The sequence below is a fragment of the Mustela nivalis genome, assembly GCF_964662115.1.
Source record: "Mustela nivalis genome assembly, chromosome: 7".
Lineage (NCBI taxonomy): Eukaryota > Metazoa > Chordata > Mammalia > Carnivora > Mustelidae > Mustela > Mustela nivalis.
Window position 1 is genome coordinate 90,597,571 of NC_139026.1, and position 22,426 is coordinate 90,619,996.

Below are 22,426 nucleotides of genomic sequence, written 5' to 3' on the forward strand. Positions count from 1 at the left end.
AAAAGCAAATAACTTGGGTAGCTAATTGCCTCTTTCCCAAAAAATGACTGAAAAGCAACACCAGCCCAGGATTTAAAGTGTAAAATGGATGTTTGGTTGCTGGGCCTTTTTTTTTTTAAGGTTTTATTTATTGATTTGAAAGAGAGAGAGAGAGAAGGAACAGGGTGAGAGGCAGAGGGAGAAGCAGACTCCCCACTGAGCTCCATCCCAGGACTCTGATCATGACCTGAGCCGAAGGTAGCCGCTTAACCAACTGAGCCACCCAGGTGCCCTTCTTTTTCTTCTTTTTTTTTTTTTTTAACTTGGTTTCTGTTGTTTAAATTATGGAAGGAAATTTTGTGTTTTATTTTTAAATTTATGTATGTATGTATATAAGTAAGTAGGTAACTTTACACCCAACATGGGACTCAAACTCATGGCCCTAAGATCAAGAGTCATCTGTTCTACTAACTGAGCCAGCCAGGCGCCCCTACAGAAGGCAAATTCCTCCTTTGCTTTGTGTGTGAGGATTTTTCAGGAGTGATAAGCAGACAGGCTCTGGTCCCAACATATAATCAATACCCATTTTGTTTTCAATGTCACTAAAGTACAGTTAATTTAGATCTACTCCACTTTGGTCTTTCCTTTCCTACTAAAAATTTCTTAAAAAAAAAAAACAAAACTTCTAGGGGTGCCTGGGTGGCTCAGTTAGTTAAGTGGCTGCCTTCAGCTCAGGTCCTGATCTCAAGGTCCTGGGATCAAGCCCCACATTGGGCTCCCTGTTCTGTGGGGAGGCTGCTTCTCCCTCTCCCTCCACTGCTCCCTCTGCTTGTGCTCTCTCTGTCAAACAAATAAATAAAATCTAAAAAAAAAAAATCTTATCTTTAGCCTCTCTCACACCACCCTTTAAAAAAACATTTCATTCGCTATTATTTGGTAGAAAGGTAACAAACTTCAAAACATTCCGAAATAATATAGTTGAAGGTTTTGCTTTATTATGTCCCTATTATAAAAGTAATACATATTCATTATATAATAAAGGGAGGAGCACAAAAGGTATAAAAATTAATTTTAAATTGCCTATAATCCCATCCCAGGTTTATTATTATTATTATTATTTGAAAATGATTAATATTTGGCATATTTCATTTTATCGATCTTCTCCTATGTATGTCTGAACACCACTCAGATATTACTATATACAAAGTCTCGTATCCAGCTTTTTCAATATAACATTATATTAAAATTATCTTTCCTCCTATCAGTAAAAATCTTGTTTATAAACATAATTTTAATGGCAGAGAACCATCCCATGATCTAGATATACTATAATTTATTTAAATGTTCTCCTAATAGCAAATATTTCGTAAGAGAGTTAGTGGGTCAAGGCATATCAAGGTTGTTAAGGTCCCTCTGTTACTGAGAACACAGGAAGGGAATGCAGAGACAGTGAGGGCAAGGTAGGGTGTCAGGGCCAGCAGCGAGGAGGAGGCTCAGAGGTCCTGGCCTAGCCTTTCCAGCTCGTTGAGAAGGAAGTCCATATCAGCCCGGGTCAGCGCAGGGTTGGCCACGACCATGCGGAAAAAGTTGCCTCGGGTCCCATGGGGCTGGTAGCCGATCATCATGGAGCCCTCTTTCACCATGCGCTCCTTGAGCACCGGGGCCACCTGTGGAAGGGGTGGAGAGAACTTCCAGCTGCAGCCTGATGCCTACTCCCCTAGGTGCACCTCCCTCCCACTCGGCTACCTTTTGGAGGGAGCACTCATCACTCAGCTCCTGACCGTGGCCCTGGGTCACCTTTTCAGCTGCATCCCACCTGCTTGGCCTTCTCTAGCTTCTGCATTATTTCCTATCTTACCTATCTCTAGGTTGTCACATGGACCATTTTCTGCCAAATCCTGACTGTTCCCTGACACCCAACACTGCTTTAGTCTAACATCTAGCCTTTGTCATCCTTAACACCTTCTTCTCCCCTCTCTGAATTCCTGGAATATCTGTGATCTGCACCCTGTAATCTAACACGTAATTTACAAGACTGCCTCGAACATACTGGTTTCAGATAGGTAACTCTCGTTTTTCTAAATAACTCCTTAAGGGCAAGAACATTCTTGTCCTTTCAGATCATCGGCAGCACTTAGCACCAATCTATCCTTAGGGATATGACATATCTCCTTTCCTGTAGGAGACAGGTCTGGACCAGCCTTACAGAGTTATTCTGCCCCCAGCACCAGGGAATAAGGCCTCACATGGCTGTCCTGGGCTGGAGCTCCCAGCAGAACTCCCATGGATTACATACATGCACTGGTGATTTCTCCCATGACATCCCTCTCTGTCCTCTTTTCATTTTCCAGAAACATACCTTATTTCCTATCCCCATCCCCACAGAAATGAGGACAAGCTGAGGTTGTCTTCCTTTTCACACCCCCCCACCCTCGGGAGGAAGACTAGCAGAGGGACCTGCCATGCCATGCATGGCCAGCAGGGGGCAGAAACACACCAGAAGCATGGCAGTTCCCTAAACTGGCCTGACCAGAGCCCAGAAGACAGAGCCTACCTTAGCCAGCCTTTCACTGTAATCCGGGCTTTCCTGCTTCCCCCGCAGGCTGGGGGGCACGAACCAGAAACACACATTGACAAATTCTGGCTGAGAGGAATGAGGGAGGAGAAGAGGTGAGCTGTGGAAGGGGGGGGATGTTCCCCCCTCACTTCCCCTCTTCCCCCCTCCCCGCCCCCCTGCCTCCCCACCTGCTGCCAGGGCTTTGCTGTGTAGGATAGACTGGGATGCAGGGGGGCGGGGAGGGGTGGGGAAGCATACCTCCATGATCAACTCAAATCCTTCTCTCTTCTTCAATTCCTCCACCAGGTACCTGCGAACACAGAGAGAGGGGGAAAAAATCACAAATGGAGGGAAAGCAGAGCTACAGAAACAGAAGAGTCCTGCAGAATGAGCCCAGAGACCCTGAGAACAAGGAAAATGGGAAGAGCAGGGCAGTGGGTGGGGGCAGGACGGACCAGGACAGAACCCCAGGGCAGAGGAACTGGGACCGCCCCCACTCCTACCAGGCGAGGGCAAAGGCCTGGTCAACACGCCGCTCCAGCCCTTGCCCGCCCTGTGCCTTCCACATGAGCCACAGCTTCAGACAGTCCACGCGGCGGCCACACTGCACCACCTTGTCTCCGGTGTCCAGAGCCACGTCATAGAACTTGTCCTGCTGGAAGAGGTAGCTGGCCTGGGACCCATGGCAGCGCCTAAGCAGGTTCTGTTGGTTTGCGGGGGTGCAGGGAGCAAAGAGGGGGAGACTGTCAGACCCCATCCTCACCACCAAGGCTGCCTCCAGAGCTGCATAGTGAAGTGGGGGGGGCGGTTCTTAGCTCAGCCCACCCATTCTTTTCCTGCCATCAGGCCCCTTTCTGCAGGTTTTTCTCCCAATGCCAAGAGTTCTCCCCAGATTTGGCATAGGATCTCTTCAATTACAACTGCCAGCTAGAAACTTTTCCCTTTGCCTTGAAGACAGGCCACAGTGGGGGAGGGGGCACCCCAGGGGATGAGGGTGGTCACAGAAACTCAGCTTCAGATGAGGAGAACAGAATAAGGTCAGGACCCTTGCAAAGGATGGGGGGTAGAGAGAAAAAGATGGAGGTCCAAGGTGAGAGGCGGAGTGAGGAGAGCAGCAGGGCCAACCCACCGAGGTATCCCGGAGAAGAAGAGCTGAGCACTGCAGGCCGGCTGTGAGAAGCTTGTGAGGATTCCAGGCCACAGAGTCAGCCCTGTGTGTTTTGGGGGGGTTGTGTGCAGAGCATCACGGCATCAGCTCGCTGGTCCTCAGCCAGAGGCCCCCCCCCCCACCTTTACCACAGCTTCAGTAAAGGGGCTTGAGACTGCCCAGCAGTCAGGAAGAATTCCAGTGTCTGATGGGCCCCAGTCCACCATCTCTCCAGCGCCCCTCCCACCAACCTCCTTCCCTCCCTCCCATTGGAAGCTCCCTAGTCCAGGACTATTCTCTGAGTCAAGGATTGGAAGGGTGGGATTCAGGTATGTACCTCTGGATCCCATCCAGGAGATGTCTATGTGTCTGTGACAACAGGACGCTCCCACCCCAGGCGGCCTGTGGAGCAAAAGAAATAATGTGGGTCTTGGCCTTAACTCAGCCCACTCCCCCACTCAGGCCCAAGGCTCACTTACATCCACATGGAGCCATAGCCCGTGACGCTGGCACACATCAGCAATTGCCTCCAGGGGGTCAAAGGCCCCCAGCACAGTAGTTCCAGAGGTGGCACTAACCAGGAACGGGACAATGCCCTGCGGCAAAAATGCAGAGAGAAGCTGTGAAGGGATCTAAAAAGCTACCCAGAGCCCAGCACTGAGCCATCTCTAAACTCTTACTGCATGCCTGACCTCGGCCCTTTCACCCTGACAACATGCCACTGTTGCTTCCTTAATTTGCAGGTGAGGACACTAAGGTTCGGCGGTAATAAGAAATTGACCCCCAAGCTGAAGCTTCAGAGATCGAATTCAATCCTAGGTCTGGCTGCAGGTCTATTTCAAAGCTCACACACTTTCAAACACTTTTAATGTCTTGAAGATCAAAATGTTATTTTAAAAAGTCTAATAGTACAAAAGCTCATGAAGAACTAGAATTTTTATTTTATTTTATTAAGATTTTATTTATTTATTTGACAGACAGAGATCACAAGTAGGCAGAGAGGCAGGCAGAAAGAGAGAAAGGGAAGCAAGCTTCCTGCTGAGCAGAGAGCCAGATGTGGGGCTCGATCCCAGAACCCTGGGATCATGACCTGAGCTGAAGGCAGAGGCTTTAACCCACTGAGCCACCCAGGCGCCCCTTGAATTTTTATTTTAAAAAATGACCACAAGGAAAAGCCCAGGCCCATATGGCTTCACTGATGAATTCTACAATACATTTAGGAAAGAACAGATACCACTTCTTCACAAAAATTCTAAAATACAGAAGAGGAACGCTGTTGAATTGATCCTATGAGGCAAAGCCAGATGAAACATCACAAGAATACCTCAGACAATATCTCTGTGAATATAGATATAAAAATCTACAGAACACTAGCTGCCCAAAGCCAGCAACATATAAAAAAATTACACGTTAAGACAAAACGATTTGTCCCAGGAGCAAAAGCTCCATTTAGCTTCCAAAAATCAATTAATGTAATACATTCTTATCAACAGAATAAAGAGAGGAAAAACACATAGCAAGAGACACAGAAAAAATTTGACATAATTCAACAATCCTGTTTGATAAAAATACTCAACAAGCTAAGAGTTGAAGGGAACGTTCTCAAACTCATAAAAGGCAACTACAAAAAACCCACAGCTAACATCGTACTCAATGCTGAAAGACTGAAAGCCTTCTGCCTAAGATCAGGAACATGACAAGGATGCCCACTCTCCCCCTGTCCATTCAACATTATACTGAAGTTCTAGCAGGGCAATTAGGTAAGGGGGGAAAAAAAAGAGGCATCCAATTGGAGAGGAAAGCAGCAGAAGCCCCACACTGGGTGTAGAGATTACTTAAAAATCATAACCAAACAAACAAACAAAGGCAGAGGACCTGAATGTAGATGGCTGACACATGAAAAGGTGTTCAACATGACTCATCCTCAGGGATGTGCAAATCAAAACCACAGTGAGGTATGACCTCACACCTGTCAGAACATCTAGAATCAAAAAAACAAGAAACAAGTGTTGGCGACAATGTGGAGGAAAGGGAGCCCCTGTGCACTGTATCAATGTAAATTGATACAGACACTGTTCCTCAAAAACTTAAAAACAGAATTACCATTTGATCCATAATTCCACTACAGAGTATTTACCCAAAGAAAATGAAAACACTAATTTGAAAAGATAGATGCACCTCTATGTTTACTGCCGCATTATTTCCAATAGCTAATAGGAAAGCAACCCAAGTGTCCATCAATAAATGAATAAAGAAGCTGTAGTATACGTGTGTGTGCGTGTGTGTGCATGAGTATTACTCAGCCATAAAAGAGAATGAGACCTTGCCATTTTCAACAAGGATGGACCCAGAGAATAAAATGCTAAATGAAATAAATCAGACAGAGAAAGACAAATTCCATATCATTTCACTTGTATGTGGAACTGAAAAAAACAAAGCAAATGAAGAGAGAAACAAAGAAAGAAGCAGACTCAAATACAGAAAACAAACTGGTGGTTCCCAGAGGGGAGGCTGGGGGAGTATGGGTGAAATAGAGTGGATTAGGAACAAACTTCCAGTTATAAAATAAATAAGTCATGGAGATGACAGCACAGCATAGGGGTACCTGGGTGGTTAAGCGGCTGCATTTGGCTCGGGTGGTGACAGGGTCCTGGGATCAAGCCCCAGGACAGGCTCCAGGCTCAGCAGGGAGCCTGCCTCTCCCTCTCCTACTCCTACTCCTTCCTCTCATACTCCTACCCCCTCTCCTACGCTCTGCCTACTTGTGTTCTCTCTCTGTCAAATAAATAAATAAAATCTTAAAAAAAAAAAAAAAAGCACAGTGTGAAGTGTGTAAACCTGGTGATTCACAGACCTGTACCCCTGGGGATAAAAGTACATTATATGTTTATAAAAAAACCTTAAAAATTTTTAAAAAAAGAAAAGCACAGCATAGGGAGTCTAGTCATTAATACTATGGTAATGCATGGTGACAGAAGGTGACTACACTTAGTACCTTCTCCAAGTACCATAAAGATAGAACTGTTGAATCAATGTGTCATGTGCCTGAAACTAACTTAACACTTTATGTTAATCATACTTCCATTGAAACAAACAAACAGAGGAGGAGAAAAGAAGTAACAAGTGTCAGTGAGAATGTGGAGAAACTGGAACTCTCATCCAGTGCTGGTGGGACTGGAAACTGGTACAGCCACTTGGAAAAACAGTTTGGCAGCTCCTCAAAAGTTAAATACAGTTAATAGATGAGTCAGCAATTCTGTCCCCAAGTGTATATACCAAAGAAAATGAAAAACATACGTTCACACAAACACTTGTATACAAATGGTCATAGTGGCATTACTCAGAAGAGCTGAAAAGTGGAAACCCAAATATCCATCATCAGAGGAACAGATCAATGAAATACAACAGAGTTTTACCCAGCAATGAAAGGAATGAAATGCTGAGATGCCACAACAAGGATGAAGCTCGAAGACAGTATGCTAAGTAAAAGAAGTTCATCACAAAAGACTATGCATAGTGTAAATCCATATATATGAAAAATCTACAACAGGCAGGTCCATAGAGACACAAACTCGCATAGTCCTGCCTAGTAGGTTTGGGGGAAATTGGGGATTGAGGGTTCAAGGGTGTGTGGTTTCTTCTTGGGGGTGATGAAAATTGTATTGTAGTGATGGTTGCACAACTCTGTTAAAAACCACTGAATTGGGCGCCTGAGAGGCTCAGTTGGTTAAGTGACTGCCCTTTGGCTCAGGTCATGATCCCGGAGTCCCAGGATCGAGTCCTGTATCAGGCTCCCAGCTCCCTGGGGAGTCTGCTTCTCCCTCTAAGTTTCTCCTTGCTCATGCTCTCTCACTCTCTCTCTCAAATAAAATAAATAAAATCTTAAAAAAAAAAAAAACATTGAATTGCACACACTCAGTGGGTGAATTGTATGACATGTGAATGATATCTCAGTACAGCATTTACAAAAAAAGAAAAGGTTTACCCAATAAAAGTGGTACTCGACTACTCTAGTTACTGCTCACATTGCTACTTAGAGGTAACACCCATTTATCAATAAGTATATATTATTCGGGGCGCCTGGGTGGTTCAGTCGTTAAGCATCTGCCTTCAGCTCAGGTCATGATCCTGGGGTCCTGGGATCGAGCCCCATATCAGGCTCCCTGCATGGCGGGAAGCCCGCTTCTCCCTCTCCCACTCCCCCTGCTTGTGTTCCCTCTCTCACTGTGCCTCTCTCTGTCAAATAAATGAATAAAATCTTTTTTTTTAAGTATGTATTATTCTAAATAACCATAGGTTCTGGGGCGCCTGGATGGCTTAGTCAGTTAAGTGTCTGCTTTCAGCTCAGGCTCCCTGCTCAGGGGGGAGCCTGCTTCTCCCTCTCCCTCTGCCCCTCCCAACCCCCCATGCTCTTGCATGCTCTCTTTCTTCCAAATAAATAAATATATATATTTTTTAATTTAAAAAGTAAAAATAAATAACCATAGGTTCAAAGTGTTCATTCTATACTACAACATACTATATGTACTTTATATAGGTCTACTTAAATATATAGTGGGGGTATTTTCAAGGTAGTAAATACTACCCACCTTATTCTTTTAAATGGCTATAAGTACTCCAATAATAACAACAAAAACAATAATGGCCACTAATATTTATATAGTCCTTCACTGTTCCAAGTGCATATATACTTACTCATGTAATACCTACAACAACCCTATGCAATAAAGTTCTATATTATGCTCAGTGACTCAAGCCTGCTCCTGACTCTTGGGGTCCGGTCCTGCCCAAGGTCTTGGCAAAGCCCCCAAGAATAGCACAGAGTGTCCTGACTCCTCAGGTTTCCTACTGATCACTTCAGCCCACGGGGCAGAGGGCACAGAGGTCAAGAAGAGGGACTGAGCGGCGCCTTGAGTGGGGAGGGCCCAGAGAAGCCTCCAAAAAAAGACCAAGGGGTTCTGCTCCACTGTCCCAGCACCCCTCACTCACCTCAGCCTCGGCCAGCCTGATCTGTCTCTCCAGATCCTCAGGAATCATTTTCCCTCTGGAAAAGAAAACTGACTGGGTAAAGAAGTAATTGGTTTTCTCAGCTAGGAGGCAGAATGGCTGAGAGCAGGGTAATGTGGGGTTAGCTACACAGAGGCCATAATGTTGATTTTTTTCCTAAGAGGGGTAAGCGGATCTCAGGGGACAGGGCGAGAGACTCCAGCAGCCATTGGTAGACAGAAGGGGCAACTCTGTAGGAACAGAGAGGGGAGAAGAGCCCACTTGCGGCATGGGCCTGAGGCCAGAGTTTCTGGCAGCAGGAAGGCACACTGTGCCAGGCTGGCTCTGAGCCATGTGAACAGAAGGACCTTTACCTCTCATCTGTCTTGACTACTCGGACACTGTCGGTGCCAAGTCCCAGAAAAGCAGCCCCCTTCTTGATGGAATAATGACACTGCGGAGAAAGGCAGAGGGCAGATTAGGCTTGGGCCAAGAGGGCTGGGAGGACAGGGAGGAGAGAGACACTGGTGAATGTGTGAGCTACAGAGCTACAACAGATGAGACTCTGTAGACGAAGGCTTCTCGAATGTCCATGTGCCTCCACATCACCAGGGTGTCTGGTTCAAATGCAAATTCATACTCAGTATGTCTGGGGTGGGGCCTGAGACTCCTTTCTTTCTTTCTTTCTTTCCTTCCTTCTTTCTTTCTTTCTTTCTTAAGACTCTGTATTTCTGACAAGTTCCCAGGTGACACTGATGCTACTGGTCCACAGACCACACACTCTGAGTAGAAAGGGCGTGGACTATGTCCGCTGCACTCCTGGTCCCTCTGCTACCTGCGCACAGAAGGCAAGGCGAATGGGAGCGTTTACCCAGCCCCTTAAGTGCTTTTGCCTGGAGGCAGGCTGGCCCTGGAGATGGGGCTGGGTGGGCAGACTCCACTGGCTGGACATTAGAATCAGGAGCCCAGGGCAGGTCTGAGTCTCTTCTCACCTCCTTTGATGCGAAGAGAGCCAGGGGCGGCAGCGCCCGGAGGCCCCTCTGCTTGCAGTCCGGGTAGCGCTGATAGCGGGCCAGGTTCACGGCATACATGTTGGAGATGGAGCCACCTGTCACAGGGAAGGTGGTAAGAGGGAGGAGCAGCGGGTCAAAACTGGAGCTTGCTCTCCCTGACCTCCACCCAGGAGAACAGATCAAAGCAGCACAAGTGATAGGCTCCCAGGGCTCTCCTCAGAGCATACTGATAACCCCTGAACAGCCGGAGGATTCACAGGTTCCCCCGAATACTTCCCTCCATATTCTGGGTGGACCCCAGGCAAGTGCCTCCCCTCCCCAGAGCAGGCACTGGAGTGCTGATCCCATGGACTGTTTGACAAACATGAGGATACAGGGGACTGGGCAGCTTCTCTCAGGTTTGGCCTGAGCCCAGCTGGAGAGGACAGAGAGGAATCACCCCGCCCACCAGCATAGAGCAAAAAATCGTGGGGGAGGAGAACCCTCAAAAAGGCCAAAGAGAGGCCCCCCTCCCTCTCACATACCAGGGCAGAAGACCCCATCCCCAGAGCTCCAGCCCACGAGGGACCGGAGTTTCTTCAGCACCTCTTCTTCCATGAGCACAAACACAGGGGCGATTTCATAAGTGTACCTGCCAGGAGAGGAGGAGATGAGAAAGGAAAAGAGGAGGCAGGGCCGGCGGGGTCAGACTCAGAGGAGCAGGAAAAGGAGGTGGGGACAATGAGGGAGGAAAGGTCCAAAGAGAGGAATGACCTGGTGACCAAGAGCCAGGGAAGCAAGAATGAGGAAGAACTGGGGGTCCAGAGGTATGAGAAAGCTGGGAGAAAGGGAGCCCAAAGGGTACAAGGAGAAAGACTGCTAGCAGAGATGCCAGGAAATGGCGGGGGGGGGGGCAAAACCATTCTCCTCCCCCTGGGATATGTCTCCACCAAATCCAAGCCTTTGTAAGGTGGAGGGAAGGGGCCCGGAGATGACTCACTGGCTGGTGTTGAGGCTCTCAGTGACAATGCGCCCCGCCAGAGCGTGGGGATCCAACCCTGAGAAGAGCTGGTTGAAGAAGTGTGGGTGACCTGGAGAAGGGCAGCGGAGAGGGGGGAGAGGGGGGCAGGGAGCTCAGAGGGCAGCCGTGGCAGGTGGATGGACAAACTCCAGACGCTCCTCCCGCCGCAGCCCAGGACCCACAGGTTTTCACACTGTAGTGGATCACCTCCCGGCACCGTGCTAGGATCCGCTCAGCCGCCTCGCCCTCGCTGCGCAGCTCCAGGTCCAGCAGCCGCTTCAGCTCCTCCGGCTCCTTCCACTCGCAGACCTGGTGGGAGGAGCGGGAGGTTCTGGCGGCCCGTGGACACCCCACTGACCGGCTGCCCGCACCGCCTCTCAGCTTGCGTGGAAAACAAGTTAGGAATGTTTCCCAAGTAACTCGTGAATAAGGATAAATATACACAGTAGGAGGCAGCATATAATCCCTGAGGCACACGGCGAGACAGTGATGAACTAGGGGGTGAAGCTTGTCGGCAGGGAAAAGTTCGGAGCCAGGTACAATGGGCAGGAGGAGGGGAAAGGACCCACCTTCTCAGAGGCACTGGTCCCTTTCCGAATGACCTCATCCATAACAATCCCAAACACATCCCGGAGCAAGGCTTCTGCAGCCATGGGGTCCCCATCAGGGGAGAAGAGTGGTTTAGAGTCAGCCATCAGGATAAAATCTGTGAGCAAAGCAGGAGTTACTCCCTACTCCGCCCAGGGTATCCCAGCAGGACCTAAGCAGCAAGGACCCCCAACCGCAGCCCAGTCCCAGCCTTCGCTGGGTGGACAAGAGCAAGTGCCCAGGGAGAAGGTCAGTAGCAACAGGTGGGGAAGAAACAGGCAGTGAGCGCTGAGCTGGTGGAAACGGGTGGCCACTGCCTACCTCAGGCAACAATGAGAGGCTTACCTTTCCACCCAGGTCTCGGTTCAGGGGAGCCGGAGGGAAGGCACCCAACTAGCTTTTGAGAGAGTTAGGACTGGGACAGTGGAGGGGGTGAGGTATAGGCAGCAGTCACATGACCATGAGCTCACTCTCCTGACCCTTGCCCCGAAGAGAACTTAGAGATTTGGGATAGGGACAACTGGTTGAGATAAGTCCCTGAATAATCATTAGCTGACCTGAAGAAGGGGGGAATGCAAAGAAAAGCAAAAAACATTAACATCGGGGTTGAGAGAGCAGCCAGGAAGAATCACTGTGAAGGGTTGGAGATGGGACTTAGTGGAGAATGTTGGGGGTGTGGTGCAGGGAGTTATTGCCCCTGACCCTGGAGACAGAAGCGGGAGGGAGCCCGAGAGAGGTGGAGGTGAAACAGTTTATCTATTTGTACCCTTACCCCCAAAGAACCATCCTGATTTATTTATTTATTTTAAGATTTTATTTGTTTGACAGAAAGAGATGCAGCCAGAAAGGAAACAAGCTGGGGGAGTGGAAGAGGGAGAAGCAGGCTTCCTGCAGAGCAGGGAGCCTAATGCGGGGCTCGATCCCAGAACCCTGGGATTATGACTTCGATCCCAGGACCCTGGGATCATGACCTGAGCCGAAGGCAGACACTTAACCACTGAGCCACCCAGGCCCCCTGAACCATCCTGATTTCTAAAGCCCTCTTCTAGAGCAGGAAGGAAAGGGGGGTTATGTTGAGGACGCATTTTGTTAAACAAGTGTAATCTGCGTGCCTCGCAGGCTGAGAGCACTCAATACACAGAACGTGGTGGTCTCAAGTGAGCACCAACTGTGTTCGTGACATGGTACTGGGGACCGAGAAAGCCTTCCTGTCTGCTGGGAGGGCACAGATGCACGTACAACAGTCACAGCCCGAGGCAGGCTGGATGCTGACCCCATGTGCTACAGAATTCGAGAGAAGACGGATGGTGGATGGCAGCGGAAGACTGCGGAAGATCTGCAGTGCGACTGGAGCCGAATCTTGAAAGAAAGCAAGAGAAATGGGATTGGCAAAAGGGAGAAAGAGAGCATGGGGGGTAGGGTGATGCCAGGAGCCGACATGGGGAAGAAGTATGGCTTGATGTAAGGTCAATGAAGGTGCCTGGCTGGCTGGAGGGAGGTCTGCAAGGTGAGCAGAGTTGCATGAGGTTATGGGGAGAGCCCTGAGTGCCAGAAAGGCCCAGGGATTTAAATTTATCCTGCAGAAAATAGGAACTCATTGAAGCATCTGGGTGGCAGTGGGTTAAGCACCTGCCTTCAGATCAGGTCATGATCTCGGGGTCCTGGGGCTCCATCCCAGTGGGGAGTCTGCTTTCTCCTCTCATGCTCACTCTTTCTCCCTCTCTCTCTCAAATAAATAAAATATTTAAAAAAAGAAAGAAAGAAAGAAAAAGAAAAAGAAAAGAAGAGAAAAAGAAAACAGGAACTCACTGACTCAGTGGCAAGGAACAGTGATGAGCTGATGCCCAGACTAGTACACAGCACAGGAGGCAGAAGTCACAAGATGTGGCTGTAAACCAGGTGAAAACTGATGCACACTGGAAGAAGGGTGGTGTGGGTAGGAAAGGATAGAGGAAGGAGGAGGTCCGCCCAAAGCTCTGAAGAGCTATAGGAACAAAAAGCAGATTTGAGAGTCAGGGTACAGGCTGAAGCCTGGTGATGGGCTCCATTCCTCATGGGAGAAAACGTTCAGAGGGACAGCCAGGGGGAGGGGAAAACACCAAGGCCTAGGAACCCCCCGCAAACAGGTGGGTGAGAGGATCAAGGGAATAGGAAGAGGAACCTTCCTCAAAGTGGGTTGCTCTGGTTTAATCCACCATCAGCAGCCACTGGACCCCACACTAGTAGAAAACACAGGTTCAAGGAACCCCAGAGGTCCAACCCTTAAACATTTCCTCAGTAGACAGGGTTTGGGGGAGAGAGGGGAGCTAGCCCAGGCCTTGAAAATGGAAGGGCCAGTCCTTTATCAGTGTCGCTTTAGCTCCCCTGACAGGTGGCAGCTGTGGGGTGATGGGGTGGAGAGGCTTGAGGGGAAGAAGCAAAGGAAGATAGGTACCGATGAGGCAGTTAACCACGTGCCACACTCTGTCCTTAATGTGTGTTATTATCATCTTTACAACTGTTGAGGGTAGGTATATGGCCCACATGTTTTGTTTAAAGATTTATTTATTTGACAGACAAAGACCACAAGTAGGCAGAGAGGCAGGTAGAGAGAGAGGAAGCAGGCTCCCCGCTGAGCAGAGAGCCCAATGTGGGGCTTGATCCCAGGACTCTGGGATCGTGACCTGAGCCGAAGGCAGAGGCTTTGGTTAAAGCCTCTGAGCCACCAGGCGCCCCTATGGCCCACATTTTAACTGAGATTCCAGAGACGCTATGGATGTAGCTGGGTCAGATCACGCAGCCAGCACATGGCCAAGCGGGGTATGAAGCCAGGCATGGTGCACTCTGAAGCCCTCTGCTCCTAACCATCACACTCAACTGCCTCTCACGAGGCTCCGTCAGGCCCTGAGTGTGCTGTGCTGCTGAGACCACTGCGCCAGGAGTGAGGACACCTCAGGGCCTCCGTTTCTGTAAAATAAGGGGTTTCCAAGAGACAACCTCCAAGGTGCTTGCTGGTGTTCATAGGAGCTCAGGCCAGAAGACATGACAAGCAGGCTAAGGGAGACTTTTCTTTCCAAGCTGGGGCAGCAAACAGGTTGCAGGGGGTTTGTAAGGCAAGAACAACTGCTTAACAAAGAGAATCTCCTAGCAGGAGGGACACTTTCCCCAAAGCTCGAAAGGGAGACTCCATCCTCCCTTCCCAGGACCTTCTTTATCCTTCCCACCAGAGTCATAGCTCAGAAATGAAATCTGGAGCCGAGGCCTCTGAATACTCCCAGTTTTTTCCAGGGATAAACAGAGAAGTAAGACATCACCACCCTTGTTCCACATACAGAATCCTGCCCTGGGCCCCTGAGAAAGGGAAGGGACCCCGCCTGCAGAGTTTTTCTTTTTTCTTTGTTTTTTTTTTTAAGATTTTTATTTTTTTATTTATTTGACAGAGAGAGATTACAAGTAGGCAGAGAGGCAGGCAGAGAGAGAGAGGAGGAAGCAGGCTCCCTTCTGATCAGAGAGCCCGATGCGGGACTTGATCCCAGGACCCTGAGATCATGACCTGAGCCGAAGGCAGCGGCTTAACCCACTGAGCCACCCAGGCGCCCTTTTCTTTGTTTTTTAATTAATTAATTTGAGAGAGATAGTGAGCGCGCAGATGCATGCAGGAGTGGGGGGTGGACAGAGGGAGAAGGAGAGAATTTCAAGCAGACTCCCTGCTGAGAACAGAGCCTGACTCAGGACTTGACTCAGGGCTCAATCCCACAACCCACGAGATCATGACCTGAGCCAAACACAAGAGCTGATGGTCAATAAACTGAGCCACCCATGCCAGGAGTTTTCCTTTTTCTTTTCTTTTAATATTTTAGAAGGTTTTATTTTATTTATTTGACATAGAGAGCGAGCAAGCACAAGCAGAGGGAAGCGGCAGGCAGAGAGAGAGAGGGAGAAGCAGACTCCCTGTTGAGCAGGGAGCCCAACATGGGGCTCGATCCCAGGACCCTGGGAGCATGGCCTGAGCCAAAGGCAGACGCTTAACCGACTGAGCTACCCAGATGTCCCAGAGATTTTCTTTTTAAAAAGAAGAAGGAGGGGCACCTGGGTGGCTCAGTGGGTTAAGCTGCTGCCTTCGGCTCAGGTCATGATCTCAGGGTCCTGGGATCGAGTCCCGCATTGGGCTCTCTGCTCAGCAGGGAGCCTGCTTCCCTCTCTCTCTCTCTGCCTGCCTCTCCATCTACTTGTGATTTCTCTCTGTCAAATAAATAAATAAAATCTTTAAAAAAAAAAAAAAAAAAAAGAAGAAGAAGAAGGAGGGGCGCCTGTGTGGCTCAGTGGGTTAAAGCCTCTGCCTTCAGCTCAGGTTGTGATCCCAGGGTCCTGGAATCAAGCCCCACATCAGGCTCTCTGCTCAGCGGGGAGCCTGCTTCCCTTCCCCTCTCTCTGCCTGCCTCTCTGCCTACTCGTGATCTCTGTCTGTCAAATAAATAAATTAAATCTTTTTAAAAATAAATAAATAAATAATAAAAAGAAGGAGGACATTAACCTGCAGGATAGAATGATAAAGCAAAGAAACATGAATGGAGTTAGGAACAGGGCTTCAGGGCTGAGAAGATGTTGGTAGAACCAAGTAGGGTTTGTTTAAAAATTTGTTTCTTCCAGCTTCATGGGATCTCTAGTCCATCAACTCCTCTAGCCATCAACTCCCTCATATCTTTCTTTTCTTCACTTATGCAACCTTGATTGTATGTTCTGTTGTTTCAGCCATTCTGTGCAAAATCCTCAGCTCCTACGCCCTTTGGTCCTTCCACCAAATCCACCTGGAGAAACTCCAATCCAACTGGCCAATCCTTCTCTTACCAAATCTACCGGGACCATTGGATTCTACTAGTAAAAGCCATCCAGCCATTCAAATTGATATAGCTATAAATTCGTGGTCCCTGTGCTCATTCCAATTAAACATAACAGATTAAACACCTATGTGTACCACCATTCATTCCTGAAACCCCACTAAAACTGTATCAGTGGCATTTTAAATTCAGAAGAATAAAGTAAATGAGGAGAGATAAGAAATGTCAATAATCGCAGAAGACAGAAGGCAGATGAGAAGTGGTAACTGGTTTATTAGCACAAGGCAGAAAGCCGAAACCAGTATGTCTGCAGATGGCTATGCCAATGGGAAACAAGCTGGTTCTTGGGGCTCAGAAAGGCTCAGGAACTGGAAACACTAGCCATCTTGGAAGGCAGGAGGGAGTTGCAGAAGTGTGTATAAGGTGCAGTTAGAACTCCTTCTCCTCCTACTTATACAGTCAGGCAACTCCCTTCCTTTCCCCCCACTTCCAAAAAAGCAAGAGATTTGTTTTCTAGAGCAACTGGAACAGGTAGGGTGGGACTTAGGGGGGGCCAGGACTTAGAGACTTGAGGCACACCAGGTGAGCAGGAGGCACTGCAGGAGGATTAGGAGGAAGTAACCATCAAATCAACTCCTTTCTCCCAACCAGCATTCAGATCCAGTGGCCAGGGGTAAGTGTTCCAGAGTAGAGGATTCCTCTCTGGAGAAACTGACCTCGACAGCCCCAGAAAAAAGACCTCCTGGTCCTCTTATTTCAGTCCTCACCTGATCTCCTGGTCAATGGTACCCACAAGTCAATATGGCCCATCCATGCACTTGGGCCTTCCAATATGCCAGCATGCCTCCCTCTTCACTGTGAGCAACCAACCAGCCACAGGTTACCAGACACTAGAGGAAAGCCCCTAACCTAAACCACACAGATAAAAACAGGCAAACTGAAAGAAAGCATTTGATGGAAGAAAAGAAAGTCAGGGAGCAGAAGAAGCCTCAAAATTTCCAGAAGATATTGTATTCATTAAAAAATAGGTCACCCTCAAAAAGAAATACTCAGAGAACATGAAGAAACTCTAGGATTTTAAAAATACAACAACGGAAATGAAAAATTAGAAATAAAACGATGCCAAGAAAATCACACAGAAAGATAAAAATATAAAGAGATGGACAAAGGAAAGAACCTTAGAGCAATCCAAAAGGACCAACAGTCAAGTAATACAAGTTTCAGAAATGGAAGTAAAGGAGGAGGAAAGAAATCAAAGAAAGCTTTCTAGAACAGGACAGATTAAAAGGATCCACTGAAGGACCAATACAAAGACAGATTATAATATCGTCTTAAAACAGCGGAGGATCCAAAGACTTCCAGAGATAAAACAAAACAAACCAACCAAAACTGGGACATAGACAAAAGACAGAGAATCGGATCAAATCAAACACCTCCAACACAGGAGAGAGGTGAGGGGAACCCAAAGGGCCAAAATGAAGGTAATAACCATATTCAAAGGATAACAGCACTCAACTTTTGGTTATCTGCCCTCTGGACTGCCCCCCCACAGCTCCTCCTTCTCCTCCTCCCTTCCTTCTTTCAATATTTGTTCAGTATCTAGTATGTGCCAAGCACTTTGACGGCCATTAGAGATACAATAGAGAGCAAAAGACATAGCCCTTGGGGCACCTGGCTGGCTCAGTCATCGAGTTCAAGCCCCACGTTGGGCAGAGTGCTTACTTAATAAAATAAAAATTAAACAAAAAAAAGGGGGGGGGGGAGAAAAGGCCATAGCCCTGCCCTCATGAAGCTCGCAGCTAAGCCAGATCACCGGTGAGCCAACTCTCACACAGAGGTGGTTTCATTTGGTTTGCATAGTATGTTGTTGTTTTTAAGTAATCTCTACTCCCAGTGGGGCTCAAACTCATGATCAAGAGTCATGTGCTCTACCAACTGAGCCAGCCAGGCACCCCTGTTTTAAAACTTTTTATTTTTATAGACTTTATTTATTTATTTGACAGAGAGAGAGATCACAAGTAGGCAGAGAGGCAGGCAGAGAGAGAGAGGAGGAAGCAGGCTCCCTGCTGAGCAGAGAGCCCGATGTGGGGCTCGATCCCAGGACCCTGGGATCATGACCTGAGCCGAAGACAGAGGCTTTAACCCCCTGAGCCACCCAGGAACCCCCTGTTTTAAAACTTTTAAAAACTATTGTCAATATTGAAACTTCCAGCTTCTGGTGAAAAAAAAAAAAAGAAGGCCTACCAACAGTAGACCTGAATTAGTAAATAGCAACAATCACCTGTAGTTGGAATTGCCACTATTACCATTGCAGTTTGCATTCGTTATGCTTTCTTTCCCATTTTTTAATTCTTGAATAAGCAATATATTCAGGTAGTGCAAAAATCATATATATAAAAATATATGTAATATATATAAATATATAAAAATATTAATGGTGAAAAGTCTAATTCCCACTCCATTCCATGTGTCCCATTCCTACCTCCACCCCCACCGGTAACCATATTTTAATAGTTTCTTGGGTAACCTTTCAGAGATTTTAATGCAAATACTAACAAATGTGGGTATGTATTTTTATTTTCTCTTTTGACACAAATGATAGCCTATAATCACTGATTTGTACCTTGCTTTCTTTCAGCTAACAATATATAGGTGATCCTGTATTTGTACATATAGAATTTCTATATTCATTCTTTCTTTCTTTCTTTCTTTCTTTCTTTCTCTTTTTCTTTTCTTTTTTAAGATTTTATTTATTTATTTGACAGACAGAGATCACAAGTAGGCAGAGAAGCAGGCAGAGAGAGAGGAGGAAGCAGGCTCCCTGCTGAGCAGAAAGCCCAATGTGGGGCTTGATCCCAGAACCCTGGGATCACAACCTGAGCTGAAGGTAGAGGCTTTAACCCACTGAGCCACCCTGGTGCCCCTATATTCTTTTTTTAATCATTGAGATGTAATTTAAATACCATAAAACATAACCCTTTAAGCTGTACATTTTCAGTGGTTTTTGGTATAGTAACAGAATTATGCCACCATCATCAGAAATTCCAGGATGTTTTCATCACCTCAAAAAGAAACTCATTAGTGCTCACTCCTTATTCTCCATTTCCAATCCACCCACCCACCCACCCCTGCTTCCAGCCACCACTACCCTATTTTCTGCCTCTACAGATTTGCCTATTCTGGATATTTCATATAAACAGAAACATACAATATATGATCTTCTTTTGAAGATATGGCTTCTTCTACTGAACATAGTGTTTTCAAGGTTTATCCATGTTTTTAGCATGTATCAGCACTTCATTCCCTTTTAGAGCCAAATAACATCCCATAATATGGATAGACCACATTTTATTTAACCGTTCACCAACCGATGGACATTCAGGTTATGTCTACTTTTCGGCTATTGTGAACAGCAGGTGCTGTTACAAACATGAATGTACAAGTTTCTGTGTGGGTCCGTATTTTCAATTCCCCTGGGTACATACCCGATAGTGGAACTGCTGCTGGGTCTTACGGTAACTCTATGTCTTGCTTTTTGAGGAACAGCCAAACTGTCCCCCAAAGAGCCGGTACCATTTTTTATTCTTTATACCATTCTTTATTCCCATCAGTAAGGTGTGAGGGTTCTAATTTCTTCACGTCTTTGGCAGACTTATTGTTACCCTTTTTGTTATAGCCACCTGCATTGGTAATTTTGATGAGGACTGCCGGCATCCACAGAGGGTTGTACCAGTGTATGAAAAAGCGCTTGCCTTCTTAGCCTCAGTAGCAGAGTATGCTGTCAAACTTCTGAATCTTTGTGGTTTGATGAGTAAGAAATGGTATCTTAGTATGGCTTTATTTTAGGTGAACACCTGCATCAGACAGTTTTGCTGTGGGAACTAATGGCTTCAAAATCCCACGGGCTTGCCACAAGAGAAGTTTGTCTCTCTTTCCTGGTTTACTTTGGTGGTATGGCTGGCTACAGCTCTGATTCGTATACCTTTAGTCCAAGACCTAAGTTGAAGGAACAGCCCCTATCTGGGACACAATGTTCTCTTGGAAGAAGAAAAGGAGCAAAAGGCAGAGAAAACCATGCAAGGACTCTTAAAACCTCAGCATAGGGCACATCTGCTCATACACTGGAGACCCTGGCAAACCCCAGGGCAGCAAGGTGAGGATGTCTGGTCCTCCTGCAGGCGGGCACTGCCAAAGTCATGGCAATGGGTGAAGATGTAAACTCTCATCGCAAGGGCACTGGACAGAAACCCTTAAACCCTTGCATTCTGGGGACACCAGGAGGGCTCATTCGGCTAAGCATCTGCCTCTGGCTCAGGTTGACCCTGGGATGGAGCCCCACATTGGGCTCCCTGCTCGGCAGGAAGGCTGCTTCTCCGTCTCCCTCTGCCTGCCACTCCCCCCATTCTTGCTCTCCGTTTCTATCAAATAAATAAATTTTGAAAATCTTTTTTAAAAATTCTTTTTGCATTCTGTTTCACCTCAGCCCACACCAGCCAACCTCACTCATCCGCATTACCTGCCTGGCCCTGGAGATACCCAAGTTGGAACCACTGATAGAACCATTGGTCTAACCACTCCCCTTTTCCCTCAGGAATTTCCTCCTAATTATCCCCTCATTTTCTCAACTCTCCTTCCTACTACCTCCTTCCTACTACCTCTCCCTACTACCTCTTTCTCATAGCATTTTAAGTTGTTTAAGCCTCTCACATGCTCCCACTCTAGCCACCTCCTTATCACAAGCAACCTTCTTAAAAGAGTCATCTGCACTCCATCTTCGATCTCCCTCCTCTCACACTTTCCCCAGCCCACCACCAAGTCACCAAGAATTTCTATATCCAATGGACACACATCAGTGTTATCCTAGAAACATTTATTTCCCTGGCTTCCATAGGATTACCACCAGCCATTTCTTAGATCCGTTTGCACTTTCACCTTCCTCTGCTCGACCTGAAATGCTAGAGTCCCTCAGGGCTCTGTCCCAGTGCCTCTTTTACCTGTTGAATTCTGCACTACTCCCTGGACAACTGCTTCTGTTCCTAGGGCTACCTGCTGGCAGCTCCTCCATTCCAGACCTCTCTCCTGAGTCCAGGTCCATAAAGCCACCTGCCTAATTAAGAAGACTCCTGGGCACTTCATACTCAGTAGGTCCAAAATTAAACTCAATATCGGCCCTCTCAAATCTTCTCTCCTTCTTAGGTTCCCTGGTTTGGTGAATGGCCCCATCTTCTACTGGTTACTCAAACTTTAGATTCTAACTGATTCCCTGCCTCCTCATCCTTGACTGTTTTTTTTCCCCCTTTTCATTTCGTCTTCAAATATTGTTACATCTTTCTCTCTGTCTCATCCAAAAACATCAGCAAAACAGCAAAACCTGAATAAAGCTTCATTCCCCCACCCCACCATGGGCTCTGTTATAAAATTCTTTTCCTTAAAAACACTTTAAAGGGAGAAAGGTAACTCTACAGTGGAGCAACCCGGGGGACACCTCCTTACCCAAGTGATCAAGACAACATCATTGATAATGGGACAGACTGACATATGGCCCTAATGTGAGGCATTGAGAAGCATTCAACCTCACTCCTGTCACATTTCTGCCAAAAATACGTAACCCATATTTAATTGTGAGGAAACAGATATATCTAAATTGAGAGTCATTCTACAAAAGAACTAACCGGTTACTTTTCAAAAATGTCAATGTCATGAAACTCCAAGAAAGACTGAAGAACTGTTGGGGCACCAGGGTGGCTCAGTGGGTTGAGCCTCTGCCTTCGGCTTAGGTCATGATCCCGGGGTCCTGGGATCGAGCCCCGGGATCTCTGCTCAGTGGGGAGCTTTCTTCCTCCTCTCTCTCTGCCTGCCTCTCTGCCTACTTGTGATGTGGATGAGGAAGGAAAAACCTGCTATAAAGAACATTACTGGAACACTTGGTGGAGGCTGACTATGGATGGTATCATAAATATTAGCGCTCAATCAGTGTTAAATTTCCTTAATTTGATCATTGCATTGTAGTTATATAAGGGAATATTCTTATTCTGAGAAAACATACTGAAACATTCAGCAGAAAAGGAGTATGGTATCTGCAAGTTTCTCTCAGTTCAGAAAAAGACAAACACTGTATGTATCTACAGGCATTTTTAGAAGAATAGCTTTATTGAGATACAATTCACGTACCATAAAGTTCACCCTTTTAAACTGTACAGTTCAGTGGGTTTTTTTTTTTTTTTGGATACTCACAAAGTTGTGCATCATTCACACTATTTAATTCCAGAACATTTTCATCACCCCAAAGAAAAGCCCCATACCTATTAGCAGTCACTCCCCATGCATTTTTTAAAAGAC

The 22,426-nt window shown here is 47.0% G+C and overlaps 1 protein-coding gene across 10 annotated transcripts in view; it reads right to left on the reverse strand.

Annotated features, from left to right (window-relative positions):
• Positions 1-952: 952 nt before the first annotated feature.
• The window catches only part of CSAD (cysteine sulfinic acid decarboxylase), a 28,196-nt gene continuing 6,722 nt past the window's right edge, over positions 953-22,426 (reverse strand). For 3 of the 10 annotated variants that reach the window (XM_082741447.1, XM_082741452.1, XM_082741446.1), the window contains exons 2-15: positions 11,252-11,388; positions 10,865-10,991; positions 10,662-10,752; positions 10,207-10,313; positions 9,662-9,777; positions 9,044-9,123; positions 8,673-8,727; positions 4,163-4,279; positions 4,021-4,085; positions 3,666-3,747; positions 3,040-3,239; positions 2,795-2,846; positions 2,534-2,623; positions 953-1,646 (exon numbers count right to left, since the gene is read on the reverse strand). In XM_082741447.1, coding sequence (XP_082597573.1) covers positions 1,473-1,646; positions 2,534-2,623; positions 2,795-2,846; positions 3,040-3,239; positions 3,666-3,747; positions 4,021-4,085; positions 4,163-4,279; positions 8,673-8,727; positions 9,044-9,123; positions 9,662-9,777; positions 10,207-10,313; positions 10,662-10,752; positions 10,865-10,991; positions 11,252-11,377 — 1,482 coding nt within the window. In that variant the 5' untranslated portion in view covers positions 11,378-11,388 and the 3' untranslated portion in view covers positions 953-1,472. Of the gene's footprint in view, positions 1,647-2,533; positions 2,624-2,794; positions 2,847-3,039; positions 3,240-3,665; positions 3,748-4,020; positions 4,086-4,162; positions 4,280-8,672; positions 8,728-9,043; positions 9,124-9,661; positions 9,778-10,206; positions 10,314-10,661; positions 10,753-10,864; positions 10,992-11,251; positions 11,389-11,615; positions 11,728-22,426 lie in introns of those variants that run through there. The other 7 variants (XM_082741445.1, XM_082741453.1, XM_082741448.1 and 4 more) reach the window with 6 other exon arrangements.